The following is a 12,868-nucleotide window of genomic DNA, read 5'->3' on the forward strand; positions in this document are numbered from 1 at the left end:
GCTGCGCCAGTTGTCAGTGCGCCTTCGTTCATATAACACCCTAAAATCCACACCTGACACAAATCGAACAATCAACAATAGCGCGCAATAAAACAATCACATCCCAGTGCTATCAGTGCTTCTATTATCTGTAATTGTTTTAATTATTTTATCAATCGTGATCGTGTATTATTTAAACCCGACGCACACTGAAATTCTCGTCAGTCGGTCGATAATTTAGTTTGGAGAAAGTTTATTTATCTTCGTGAAAATTGACGTCGCCGTTGCCAGCCCCCCGGCGAAGACGAGCGACAAGATGAATCTGTCGTTCGCCGGCTGCGGCTTCCTGGGTATCTATCACGTTGGAGTCGCCGTTTGTTTCCGGAAGTATGCGCCGCACCTGCTGCTGAGTAAAATCTCCGGCGCGTCTGCGGGCGCCATCGCCGCCTGCTCACTACTCTGCGATCTACCATTAGGTAAGTTATTGACAATTATCGGCATTGTAGACGCGGTAATTGCGCAATTACTTATGACGCGACAATAGATCTAATGCAATCTGAATCAATTGTGCATTTCCTTTGTATTATTCATTGTGTGCAAGTGAATAGCACAAATTTAAAGCCTAAAACACAAAAAACAAATCTAATCAGATAAATTTACAAAAAAAAATTATAATTTGGCACATGATCAAGTTCCAATGTAACAAACCAGCCGCCATTTTTAATTTTGTTATCACTTGTTTGATTATTATCTTTTTTGTGGTTTTATGGTTTTTTTCTTATTAAATTTAATTTATTTTATGTATTTTTGATGTATTTTGATTTAATTCTTAGTGTTTTGAACGCAAAGTTCATCAAACTTTGTTTAAATAAATACCGCTGTGGGTGGCGCGTCTATTTTCCATCATGAAGAAGTGTTAATGTTAACAAAGCGCCGCGACAATAATAGCCGCGCGTTATTGAATCAACGATATTTTAAATATTTCTGTTTGTTGTTTGCATTGCTGCGATAAGCAACCAACAGTGCATGTAAACAGGCTTTGTTTGAGGTGGTGAAATTATGCAACCCAATAAGCATCGCGTAACTTAACCTCGCCGTGTCGATGGTGTTGATCGGACCTCATTTCGTCCATCGGTAAATATTTTCCTCGGCGCTGATGTGATTCAATGCGTCAATCATGTTTAATAACAGCACGCTTCACAGTTATAAAAATTTAAATTGTCAATACACTCAATAACAAATATAAATTATCAAGTTGATGATTAACATTAACACAACATGGACGCCTTTTTCTTCTTGTACAACTTGTTGATCACTTTACATGATTTCGAATTAATTTCAACTAATTATCAGTTTTATCAGTTAATTTTTACTCGAAACAATAGACAATCGATTTTTACATCTCAAGGTAATTTCCGAAACATTATCCGAAGTTCATGAGCACTTCTAGATAACTGATAAGATTCAATCGATAAAAATCAAAATTTAAGGTGCAATTGAATATTAATCAGCTAGGTTTATTCCGTTTCTTTCTTCTCTTTATATTCTAAACACAAATGCAATGCGATAAGCATGTAGATAATTATAAATGGCAACTTTCATGACCTAGATAATCGCCGACACGTGTCACGCTGGTATTTTTTCTAAGCGTGTGTTGACAAAGTGTGCGCGCGGCTATTTAAATACGAATATGTATCTAAAATGAACACAGCGCAAACAATACGCGTTTAACTTATTTTCTTTTGCTTCGTATTGATGATGGCGATGATGATGATGTCGCTGGGGTTATCACGATTCCTTCCGTACATACAACGCAGAGCGTACTTGAAACAAACGCGTTTGTTTATCGTAATTGCAGTAAAACGCAATACGGCATAAACAAAACAAACCGGACTGTTTGTTGTGATTGTTTCAAGGTTATGTGTGGTTGTATTCACATTTTGTGCTACTGCGCATGCGCATTAGTAATTTTTTGTATAATTTCAGGTGATTTGACTAGTGATGTATTACGGGTTGCGTGTGAAGCCCGCAGTAAATCCCTGGGACCTTTTCATCCATCGTTCAACATCCAGAATATTCTGATTGAGAACATGGAGAAATTATTGCCGGAAGATGCGCATATTCGTGTCAGCGGGAAATTACACATTTCCCTGACGCGTGTCTACGACGGTAAAAATGTGATTGTCTCACAGTTTGACTCCAAGAGGGATTTGATGGATGCGCTGCTTGCATCTGCGTTCATTCCGATCTTTTCGGGGATTTTACCGCCGAGATTCAAAGGTGTGCGGTACATGGATGGTGGATTCAGTGATAATTTACCAACTTTGGATGAAAATACTATCACTGTCAGCCCGTTTTGTGGCGAGAGTGATATTTGTCCAAGGGATGACAGCATGCAATTGTTTCATGTAAGTTTTTACTAAAATTAAACAAAAACATGTTTTTAATTTTTATTTTTTATAAATTTTATAGATTAACGTTGCTAATACTTCGATTGAACTTTCCCGTCACAATATCTATCGTATTGTGAGGATTTTATTCCCGCCCAACCCGGAAGCCTTGTCAAACATGTGCAAACAAGGTTTTGACGATGCGCTGCGTTTCCTACACAGGAATAATTTGATCAGCTGCACGCGTTGTCTTGCTGTGCAGTCCACTTTTGTTGTTGCTGATAGTTTGGAGGATTCAATGGAGTTTGATCCAGAGTGTACGGAATGTCAACTACACAGACAGGTAATATCAGCCATTTTTTATTTTTGAGGTTATGTCATGTTTAATTTTTTTTTAATTGTAATATAGGAAGCGCTTGTTTCTAACCTGCCAGACACTGTTCTGAGCATTTTCCAAGAGGCGATTGATTCCGCAAACAAAGGTCTTGTCAACTGGGTGTTTAAACACCGTGGAATGAAGTTACTTTCAGTGCTTAGCCTTCCATACACACTGCCCTGTGATATGATGTTTGCCACATTCACAAAGTAAGTTTAAAAATCATCCTGTAGAATAGAATCATTGAATTTTTTTGTTTTTTGTTTTGTTTTTTGTTTGTGTTTGTAATACTTACTAACAAATCATTTAGTTATGTAGTAACACATAGATTAATCCTATAAATGACATGTAGTATAGTTGGGGACACGTACGAACGCAAAGATTTTGCGTACAAATTCGCCACCATGCAATTAACAAACCCATTGCCTTCCAAGCGGCGTCCGCGCGGATGTCCCACACATTCGAAAGCACGCCGTTCATTCACACTAATCCCAAGGTGACTCAAACAGCGCCCATTCCCAAAAGTCACTAACTTTACCTTTTTCTCTGTTTGCGTTGTAGATTCATGGCATCCGCACCAATCATGGGCAACGGTCTCTGGGAGCTGAGTAAATATTTCATGGATCAACTAGCGGGGGTCCTCAATCGGGTCAATAGTAAACGACAGCAGATTAGTGCCAAAATCACCTGCCAGTTGGACATAACTGAGTACGGTGGTAATAAGTTGAAGAGACTGCGACGTTTCCGTCGACGCAATGAGGACGAGTACGATGATGATTACTATTTGACAGATGTAGAATCAGCCGATCAAGGCACCTCAAACAAGATGAATTTAAATTTCATTTTGAACTTGGACGATGGTGATATCCCTTTGAGTAGTAGTAAAATGTTGTCGAGAACGCCCAGTTTTACCGTTACCAGAAGTGATCAGGCTTTGGCTGATGATACTTTTGATAATATCTTAGAAGTTACCGCACATCACGACGCCATCATGGCGTATTACTATCTAGAAGATAATAAGGTAGGCAACTTATTATACACCAAATTTATACAAAAACTAACATAAATTCTGTGTTTTTTAGGTAAAAGTAACTGAAATCTTCGACGTGACTGAATCCGATTCGCCATTTGTTCAATCAGCATACGAGCGTGATCTGAACACGCAGTTGGAATTCGACGATGACGAATGGGACGACGAGGACGCAATGTCCCTACGCGCAAATTGTAAATAAGCTCAGGTTGTGCGATTGCAGCACGAAATCATGTTGATTCGTTTATAGATTCGAAGAGTATGAGTGAACTACTATCGGACGCAAACAGTGACATCGATGATGAGTACGTCGCGGACCGCGACACCAGCAACATCTTCTCCGACCCGGAAAGCGACTGGACAGGCACGTACAAAGTGGAAATGCCCGATGATGATGACGATGATGACCTGGATGATGATTCCAATGGTACCATGATGGGTAACGACACGCGTCCGGAGTCTGACCGGCCAATCAAACGGCCGTATATTGTCCCAGCGATGAGTTATGACGATCTCGCGATGTAAGTCCCTCCCTTGCCTGCTATTCTTGACGACTGCGACTTATATTTATCTAGCCTAGTCAAATAAAAACAAATCTATTCTTATGAACGTTAAGCACTGACAACGTTTTCCTGTAAACTAAGAATAGAACCAATGAGATATTGATAGGAATAAGAGCAAAACTAAGAAAATACGTTACTTGTGATTTCGGGAACAAATGTATGTGATAAACTTATTCAATTTAGCAAAGTAATAGCAATAAGTAAACAAATCTAGCTAAATAAATTAAATTAAACGTGATTATAGGAAGTTCTAACCTAGTTCTTGCAACTAAAAGTATTCTATTTTATATATTTTTGCTAATTTTATTTTTTGATTGTAACTGCAATAAACGTCGAAAATCCAGATATAAAAATTTATTCATCACCAAAAAAAACAGAAATTAAACTAGAATTCATCGATACCTGTACAAAATATAACCAAACTATTGTATACCATACCTGTTTATGTCGACCACATGTAGAAGTAATTACTTTGCCAAAATGGCACGTATTTTATCAGTGGTAAGCAAATAATATTCGCGAATGGAACGTTTTTACTCAACGAATTCAAAATGGCGGCGATGCGACGACGACTGTAACGGTCGTAGAACGGTGAACGCAGTAAATACAACAGAAGACCAATATATCGACGTGACACTTCCATTTTCTGCTTGCTGGTGAGTCTTTTATCACCTTTTTTATACAATTGTATACTGGAACAAACAAAAAACAAAAGTTTATGGATTTTGGTTTGAATTACTTTTGTTGGTTATGTTTACCTGCCGAGATCAATTAATAAGCTTAATAAAAATGGTTTCCATGATTTATCGCCGAAACAACCAAGCGCACATAGATGTGCGATTGGTTTAACAATGTATAATGTTTCTGCGATTAGTTGTTGACCTGCCAGTGCTTGTTCGATTGTCTGTTCATTATCAAATTGTGTCCTGTGCAATGATCGCCAATTTCTCACGTGTATCGGCGGTGATGCATCAACTTTCCTTATAATTTTACCTGATCTCTTCAAATTAAATGATACTGAATCCATTTGGGCTTGTGCCACTTCAGCAGCAGCTGTTTCTGTTGCTTGTGGGATCATAATTTGTTTGCGCATTAAAACCTGAACAGGAGGATGTTGAATGATGGTTTCTTTGTGTTTGCAAACCAGGAGTAATCTTGATATGCATCTGGAATATATATTATTAGATATAAAACATTTTGATGTGAGTATTTATACTTGAAAACTTGAATTGACACAACAATTAACCATTTTCCTCTTGTTCCCCAAACTTGTCTGGCTGTTAACTCCAGCAGGACTTCACAATATTCCAAAACAGTCAGCCAGACTTTTAGTGTATCTCCTGAGCAGGGAAGCTCTAAATTTTTCTCACTTCTTATGATCCTATCATTGAATAGGACTAGAAGATTGGATAGACAATAGACAAGTTCGGAGACAATGTGTGAGTTGTTGATACGACCTAGAAACGATGTTTTTGTTGAATATTATGTTATATTGTGCTGTGATTGTTACCTACCAGCAACAAAATATGATATCCACTTGATAGTAACTTCGTAATCGCTTGCTTTGATTGGATTTTCAGCAATCCATTTCTTGTAAGATGCGTAAAACTCTGGTAGTGATAGTAACATCGTCGTCATTTTGTTACCAGACTTCGGTGGATTGGCTGCGGAACTTTGGCACTCGAACGTATTCATCTGCCTCCACACTTTTACTTCAACGTAAGTTTTATCAAAACGTAAATTCGTTTTATCTGTAATTTTTATTATTCAAGGTGAAACGCATACATATTACGGTTATGTTTTGTTCTGTTTATTATAGGCAACCAAAAGTACACGATTTGAAAGGTATAAAAAGTTCTTACACTAAAATTTAGTTTAAAAGCTTAATTATTGTTATAAATTTGTTATCCATATTTAAGGGAATCAACAAGTAAGATTTCTTTTACGCGTTTTGCATGTGCATCATTTTCATCAATGGGAATTGCTTCTAATTCATCGATTCTTTCAACTAATAACAATTTCTTAATGACGCCATGTCCTGTGAGGTTAGTTAATATCTGCATGCAATATTTCTGCGCTGTTGGTTGATGAACAGCTTTTGTTAGTGATATTAATCTATCGACTAACTCTGGTAGTTTTATTGCTTGTACTAGGGATTCTAGTGTTACTGTAGCAAACAGCATGGCTGCGGCTGCATTTTCATAAACCACAGGAATCTAATATCAATAAATAATTATTTAAAAGGTAAATACGCGCTCAACCCGCAAAAAGTAGTGGGGGTAAGTGTTAGCTACTTTGGGTGGGTAAACCATATAACGTACCTCTGATAGTAAAAATCTGTACAAATATTTCTTGAGCAGTTTAACTTTCAACGCGATTTCCTTCACTTCTTTAAGTTGTAATAAAATACTGATGCTTTTCAATGCTGCAGCAATCACATTCGGATCAGAATTCTCTTTTAAAACACTCAATACAACATCAAAATATCCACATTCAAATGCAAGTTGCTTCCCGTTGCAATACATTAAGTGTTCGACAGTTTGCATAATCAAAATGAGCACATCTTTATCTTCTACTTGATAAGTCCGTTTTAAAATCTCTACCAATAGCTCCACATAACCATTATCAACCAAAACATCCGCAACTATAAATTATTTACTAATAAACTATCTTAAAACAAGATATAAACATAAAATACCCATCCATATCAATGATAATGTTTCCAACAGTGAAAAAGCCTGTAACCTCACTGGAATTTCCTCATCCTCCATGCATAGTTTAATATTTTTCATCATTTCATTATTTTTAACGATGGCATTCTTTCCGTCCATTAGGTTACCGATTGTCGTGAGTGCTATGAGTGTGCGTTCACGAACTTCCGCATCCGGATGCTCCAAAAGCGGCACCAGACGCCCAGGTAGGTGAAGTTTAATCGCTTCGTAATTGCGTTCTGGGTCATGCACCAGGTCACAAATTGTGGTTATTGCTTGCTTTACCATGCATTGATTAGAATTATGCAATTCTCTAAGCTTAAAAATTAAAATTTTAATGATTTTTATGTAAAAACGTGCAAAAAACGTAAAAATTACTAATTTAGGCATTGCTAATCTACCAAACGCCAGAGGTCGTCTTGTTATATCACAGTTTTCAATGGGTAAACATGGCTGGTTTGAGGTTAAGCGATTAAATGGCGGCATACTATCAAAAGCATCGATTGTAGGCTTCCCCATTGCTTAAAAAGGTTATGTTTATTATAAATTAAAGAAAACTAAAGAAATTTATACCTTTATCAACGCATCTGTTAATAACACGTGCATTAACAGCTGTTGCCATCTGCAGGTAGGAATTTTTATAACTTGCATGCATTTTGTATTATTTTAATTAAATTCACACTAAAAAAAGACTACAAAAACGTTTTTTTTTTGTGTATAAAAACATTGACAAATGTATGTTTTGTCATTTGTTTATTAATTCCATAGCAATTTGCAAACAGAACAACATTTTTCATGTTGGTTGGTAACAAGGATGTGCTGCTTACTGTAATTATCATGATTAGATACTTTGTGCGATTGTGTGATGCGTGTTACATAACCTACTTTGAGTAAAAAAATAATGGAAGCACTTATTGAAATAATCTATGATCTGAATCATAGATCAATCAAAATAACTATTTATATTTTATTTTTAAACGTGTATAAATACTCTTTGGACTTTAAACATTCGAATTATTCATCGAATCAATTCGCGAATCAACCAAATTCAGCACAGGACACAGCTGATATCGTTTGTAGTGCGACGCCGCACACACACTTCCCCCTCCCCTCACGGCTGGATCGTTGGCCGTCGACGAAGCGCAATAACAACACACTGCACACACACCGAGCGCGTCACTGACCGATCCAACTCATTCCTGAAAATAACAATAAAAACATTTGTGTCTAGTGCAAAATAAGACTTTCAACGAAATATGTGGCGAAAGTATCGCGTCGGTTTACAAATCAAGTGTTTCTACACGCCGAAATCCACAATATCAACAACATCAATATAAATTGATGATAAAACCGCTTAACAACTCAACTATTAGTACCAGCGTCGCCGGTTGTCACTTGATATGATAAGCATGCAAATCATTCGGGTCGAGTAGCGAACTGCGATTGTGTTCATTTCAATACAACTGTGAGTGCGGCGTTGAAAACAACGTGGGATTGAATAATCACGGTTTAAATGATAACAAATTAAAATTTAATATTTTTAGTGTTTTTTATGTGCATTTACGTTATAAATATTTTATAGTGAAAAATGTCGCAGTTACAAGTTGTAAGTATCTTTATTTTTGCGTGTTTTGAGATTTTCGGGGGTTGTTACATCAAATCGATTGATGGTGCGATTCTGTGTTCACCACTTTGCTTCACTCGCGAGTGAAGAATGAAGTAAATTGCTATTAATAGCAACTGGAGCATGTAATAGTATAATAAATAATTGATATGTACTTTTTTATTGCTTGTTTTTGATTGATAATCATTTTTATTTATTTTGTTGCAGATTAAAGATGTTGGTCCCAAGTTAATTCCGTTTTTCAAAACGGTGGCGATTTATTTCGTTGTGTTTATTCCGCAAGCAAGTCCCGGGTACATCGCGGCTGTTCTCAAATGTCTGCCGATTATTTGTCTGATGATTTTCGTCGTTTGGCATGGCCAGCAAATGGAGGAACGGTCAGTATACGAGTTAATTATGTAATAAAAGCATTAAAAACATAAAAATACTAACGCTGTGTTGTTGTTTTGGGTATAAAAAGATATAGTCAAGGTTACAAACTTGACTTTCTCATGTTTATGTTTACGTTTGTGTTTGTGTTAATAAAAATAGTTCAGTTGTGGTGATGAGTAATTGGTGGCACGCTTTTTGGCTTTTTTATGTTTTTTGGCTGAATTCGCGCGTGAAAATGAGTTAAACACGTAAATCATCGCCGCTCGCTAAAGTTTCAATCATTTAAATATAGAATTTGGCAATTGACGTGCATACAGGCGTGTTTATTCTGTAATTTAGGTGCAGATAAATCTATTTTTGATCTGGTTCATATTTGATATGAGAATTATTAGTGCTGTGGTATTAAATATTTATTTTTGAAAGAATATAATTGATTTGGCCTCAAATTTCGTTTTTTTAGAGTTATTAATTAATAACTTCAAAAATAATTAGTGTGGAGTTATTATTCTTACAGGAATAGATTAAGAATTAAATTTTGCATGATATATAATCAATTATTTGTTGTTAAAATTGGTTTAACAAAAGTTATAACATTTTAAAGTTGCTTTTACCAAAAAAACAGTATTCACAAAAGTATTTCATTTTTTTAGTTAATAATCAATAATTTTAAAAATAATTATTGCAAAGTTATAATTCTTCCAAAAATAGATTAACAATTAAATTTTGCATGATATATAATTAATTATTTGTTGTTAAAATTGTTTAAACAAAAGTTATCGCAATTTAAAGATGAAATTATTAAAAACGTACTGTTTCATTTTTTTAGTTAATAATCAATAATTTCTAAAATAATTATTGCAAAGTTATAATTCTTTCAAAAATAGATTAACAATTAAATTTTGCATATAAAGGATCAAGTTGTTTGTTGTTAAAATTACTGTAACAAAAGTTATTACCATTTAAAGTTGAATTTAGTAAAAAGAAACTTTATTTTTAATTTTTATAGTTATTAATCAATAACTTAAAAAATAATTATTGCAGACTGTTAATTCTTTTAGAAATAGATTAACAATTAAATTCTACATATAATTTACTAAAATATTTGTTGTTAAAATTGTTTAAACAAAAGTTATAGCAATGTAAAGTTGAAATTATTAAAAAAACGTACTTTTTCATTTTTTTCTGTAGTTATTCATCAATAATTTCTAAAATAATTATTGCAAAGTTATAATTCTTTCAAAAATAGATTAACAATTAAATTTTGCATCTAGTTCAGTAATTTATGTGTTGTTACAACTGTTTAAACAAAAGTTATAGCAATTAAAAGTTAGTTTTAGTTAAAAAAGCGCACTTTTAATTTTTGTAATTATTAATCAATAACTTCCAAAATAATTACTTTAGAGTTTTAATTTTTCAGAATAGATTTACAATCAAATTTTACATACAGTTTAGTAATTTACTTGTTGTTATAATTGTTTAAACAAAAGGTATAACAATTTGAAGTTGATTTCAGTAAAAATAACTTTAATTTTCATTTTTTTCTGTAGTTATTAATCAAAAATTTCTATAATAATCATTGCAAAGTTATAATTCTTTCAAAAATACATTAACAATTAAATTCTACACATAATTTAACAAAACATTTGTTGTTAAAATTATTTAAACAAAAGTTATAGCAATTTAAAGTTAAATTTACTAAAAAAAATTACATTATTTTCCATATTATCGACTATAAATCTAACAAAACAGGCTTTTAACTTATTATTTTAACGACATAATACCGCATTTAATAATTACACAAGTCACGCACACTTAAATATACTTTTAAAACATAATGTTTAAATATAAATTGCATTTACAGCTTCAAATCATTCTGGAAAAAAATCCTCTGCGGATTATTCTTCTCCTGCATCGGTGACTACTGTCTAATTTGGCCCGACTACTTTATCCTGGGAATGGTGGCATTCGCAGTCGGCCATGTCAACTACATCATGGCGTTCGGTTTTCAACCATTTAATCTTCCAGCCGGCTTGTGTTCATATCTCGTAGCTACAATCGGTAAACACTTTAAATTACATGTAAATGTAACAATGTTGATATTGTTAAACACACATGAAACATACTTCCAGGTTGTTTGTATTTGTTGCCTGGTTGTACTGGCATCATGCTTCCTGGTGTGCCACTTTATACACTCCTGTTGAGTACAATGATGTGGCGAGCAATCGCGCGATTTCCACTTAAAAAGGTAAAATTATTTATAACTAGCTGTTGCCCGCGACTTCGTCCCGGCAATGTTTTATAAAAAAGTAATTCGTTTTTACTCACTTGTTCTAGACATACTCGTAGTAAGAGTCAATTCTATCAATAAGATTAGCAATTTTAATTTAAAGAAATTAATTATATAAAGTTTTGTCAATAATGCACTTCAGCGCGCCATCTCGAATTCAACTATTTAACTATAACTATGATTGAATCTCAATGTCAAATTTTATTCTATAGAAAAGAGCTGTTTTGAGGATTTTCCCGGCAATTATTCGAATTTTTCTCACCTTTTAAACCATCCCTAGACCTCCATGAATAATTCAAGACCTAGATAAGATAAATCCGTTCAGCCGTTCTCGAGTTTTAGCGAGACTAACAAACAGCAATTCATTTTTATATATATAGATTTAAAAATAAATTATTTATTAATCTTGTTTTTTGTAGAATTTATGGAGTTGGACACGTCTTTTTACTGCAGCCGGCGCGGTGTTGTTTGTTATCTCAGACTTACTCATCGGTCTCGGGATGTTTAAAAAGTTAGCAATTCCGCATGCACAGGTAAAATGTTATTGATGCTTTTTACAACAACTTAAACGATGATTTACGATGATATTTCAGGCTGCTATTATGGGAACCTACTACCTGGCTCAACTTGGCATTGCTTTGAGTGTCGTTGACTTGAACGACAACATTAAACAAGAGTAAATGCATTTAAACATTCAGTAAACAACTTTAAACTCCTCTTCTCTCTGAACTCTTGCTGCATTTCTGCTTTTTTCAAACTCACAGCAATATTTAATTGTATAATTGTTTTCCTACAGCGATAAGAACCCCAAATATCCTGAAAAACCACCAAATATTATTTGTACCTACAATATTGATGCCCCTCCTGTTGGATGTCCTGTGTAATAATAATTATTTAATTAATTTTTGTGTGAGTTTGAAAAACTCAAGAAACAGCAGAGATAAATGTCAAATAACGTAAAATTAGACAATATTAATGTAAATTGTTACAATGTAGGTTGATACTACATTGATTCCTATAATTGCGATCTCCGTGAGTTAACATTTATAATGTTAGATGATGTGTATATCCTGATAGTCTTCCTAACAGTTGTATTACTGTCAATTTAAAACCAAAACCAGAGACATTTTGAAACTTGTTAGTCGTAATTTTAAACAATCATGTTATACTTGTATTATTATAAAGGTGAAATGTGTACAGTTAACATTTTAGATGATGTATATTAATATATTATGTTGTTTAACTTGTTACAATTAAGATTTATACTTGTTTTGAAGAATTATAGTTCAATTTCAATTCAAACAACTGACATCTCATAGTAATATTAAAATTAGATGACAGATGGCGCTGCGTGTACTAAACTCGTAATTTTTTTAATATTTTTGTTGTATATTTTCTTTGTATTCACGTAGATCCTTTAAATACTTAAATTTATTTGTTTCTATTTAATATTTAGCGAAATTATTAATGCAAAACAACTAAAACACGAAATATGAATGTTTTAGTTGTAAGTTAGTGTCAGTAAATATCACAGAT

General features: G+C 34.0%; 4 protein-coding genes across 6 annotated transcripts; 2 read left to right on the forward strand and 2 right to left on the reverse strand.

The window, feature by feature from the left end:
- The first annotated feature begins 4 nt into the window (after nucleotides 1–4).
- On the forward strand, nucleotides 5–4,691 carry LOC135793029 (1-acylglycerol-3-phosphate O-acyltransferase Pnpla3-like). Of its 2 annotated transcripts, XM_065303864.1 has the most exons (8): nucleotides 5–455; nucleotides 1,966–2,387; nucleotides 2,452–2,712; nucleotides 2,779–2,954; nucleotides 3,098–3,241; nucleotides 3,307–3,766; nucleotides 3,828–3,969; nucleotides 4,026–4,691. In XM_065303864.1, exons 1-8 carry the CDS (start codon nucleotides 296–298, stop codon nucleotides 4,298–4,300), a joined length of 2,040 nt encoding a protein of 679 aa, XP_065159936.1. In that variant the 5' UTR covers nucleotides 5–295; the 3' UTR covers nucleotides 4,301–4,691. The 2 variants fall into 2 exon arrangements, with proteins under 2 accessions (XP_065159936.1, XP_065159937.1); XM_065303865.1 differs by lacking the exon at nucleotides 3,098–3,241 and having other exon boundaries at nucleotides 6–455.
- Pex16 (peroxin 16) lies at nucleotides 4,678–6,136 on the reverse strand. The gene is made up of 4 exons (XM_065303868.1): nucleotides 5,853–6,136; nucleotides 5,555–5,795; nucleotides 5,097–5,504; nucleotides 4,678–5,030 (listed from the first exon to the last, which is right to left on the reverse strand). The coding sequence occupies exons 1-4, from the start codon at nucleotides 6,031–6,033 to the stop codon at nucleotides 4,781–4,783; spliced, it is 1,080 nt and encodes a 359-aa protein (XP_065159940.1). The 5' UTR covers nucleotides 6,034–6,136; the 3' UTR covers nucleotides 4,678–4,780.
- LOC135793030 (radial spoke head 14 homolog) lies at nucleotides 6,133–8,116 on the reverse strand. 2 transcript variants are annotated; one of them, XM_065303867.1, is made up of 6 exons: nucleotides 7,935–8,116; nucleotides 7,623–7,875; nucleotides 7,428–7,570; nucleotides 7,037–7,367; nucleotides 6,660–6,982; nucleotides 6,133–6,554 (listed from the first exon to the last, which is right to left on the reverse strand). In XM_065303867.1, the coding sequence occupies exons 2-6, from the start codon at nucleotides 7,702–7,704 to the stop codon at nucleotides 6,243–6,245; spliced, it is 1,191 nt and encodes a 396-aa protein (XP_065159939.1). In that variant the 5' UTR covers nucleotides 7,705–7,875; nucleotides 7,935–8,116; the 3' UTR covers nucleotides 6,133–6,242. The 2 variants fall into 2 exon arrangements, with proteins under 2 accessions (XP_065159939.1, XP_065159938.1); XM_065303866.1 differs by having other exon boundaries at nucleotides 7,623–8,116.
- A 99-nt stretch (nucleotides 8,117–8,215) lies between these two features.
- Nucleotides 8,216–12,589, forward strand: LOC135793033 (lysoplasmalogenase TMEM86A). The gene is made up of 6 exons (XM_065303869.1): nucleotides 8,216–8,655; nucleotides 8,881–9,050; nucleotides 10,907–11,103; nucleotides 11,175–11,290; nucleotides 11,752–11,865; nucleotides 11,926–12,589. The coding sequence occupies exons 1-6, from the start codon at nucleotides 8,638–8,640 to the stop codon at nucleotides 12,010–12,012; spliced, it is 702 nt and encodes a 233-aa protein (XP_065159941.1). The 5' UTR covers nucleotides 8,216–8,637; the 3' UTR covers nucleotides 12,013–12,589.
- Nucleotides 12,590–12,868: the final 279 nt, after the last annotated feature.

This window comes from Atheta coriaria, unplaced genomic scaffold (genome assembly GCF_025399875.1).
Source record: "Atheta coriaria isolate IRGN ID8LTWV9N9 unplaced genomic scaffold, Caltech_Dcor_3.1 hic_scaffold_5_pilon, whole genome shotgun sequence".
In the NCBI taxonomy this organism is placed as follows: Eukaryota; Metazoa; Arthropoda; class Insecta; order Coleoptera; family Staphylinidae; genus Dalotia; species Dalotia coriaria.

What these genes read in the sequence shown, in the direction of transcription:
- LOC135793029 (XM_065303864.1), top strand. Translation starts at nt 296, where the DNA reads ATGAATCTGTCGTTCGCCGGCTGCGGCTTCCTGGGTATCTATCACGTT. An exon ending in ACAGCATGCAATTGTTTCAT is followed by an intron (nt 2,388 to 2,451) that starts GTAAGTTTTTAC and finishes TAAATTTTATAG; the next exon opens with ATTAACGTTGCTAATACTTC. An exon ending in TCATTCACACTAATCCCAAG is followed by an intron (nt 3,242 to 3,306) that starts GTGACTCAAACA and finishes TTTGCGTTGTAG; the next exon opens with ATTCATGGCATCCGCACCAA.
- Pex16 (XM_065303868.1), bottom strand. Translation starts at nt 6,033, where the DNA reads ATGAATACGTTCGAGTGCCAAAGTTCCGCAGCCAATCCACCGAAGTCT. An exon ending in GTGTCAATTCAAGTTTTCAA is followed by an intron (nt 5,505 to 5,554) that starts GTATAAATACTC and finishes TATATATTCCAG; the next exon opens with ATGCATATCAAGATTACTCC. An exon ending in TTATTAATTGATCTCGGCAG is followed by an intron (nt 5,031 to 5,096) that starts GTAAACATAACC and finishes TGTTTGTTCCAG; the next exon opens with TATACAATTGTATAAAAAAG.
- LOC135793030 (XM_065303867.1), bottom strand. Translation starts at nt 7,704, where the DNA reads ATGCATGCAAGTTATAAAAATTCCTACCTGCAGATGGCAACAGCTGTT. An exon ending in GATTAGCAATGCCTAAATTA is followed by an intron (nt 7,368 to 7,427) that starts GTAATTTTTACG and finishes TTAATTTTTAAG; the next exon opens with CTTAGAGAATTGCATAATTC. An exon ending in ATTATCATTGATATGGATGG is followed by an intron (nt 6,983 to 7,036) that starts GTATTTTATGTT and finishes AATAATTTATAG; the next exon opens with TTGCGGATGTTTTGGTTGAT.
- LOC135793033 (XM_065303869.1), top strand. An exon ending in CGCGATTTCCACTTAAAAAG is followed by an intron (nt 11,291 to 11,751) that starts GTAAAATTATTT and finishes TGTTTTTTGTAG; the next exon opens with AATTTATGGAGTTGGACACG. An exon ending in TAGCAATTCCGCATGCACAG is followed by an intron (nt 11,866 to 11,925) that starts GTAAAATGTTAT and finishes ATGATATTTCAG; the next exon opens with GCTGCTATTATGGGAACCTA.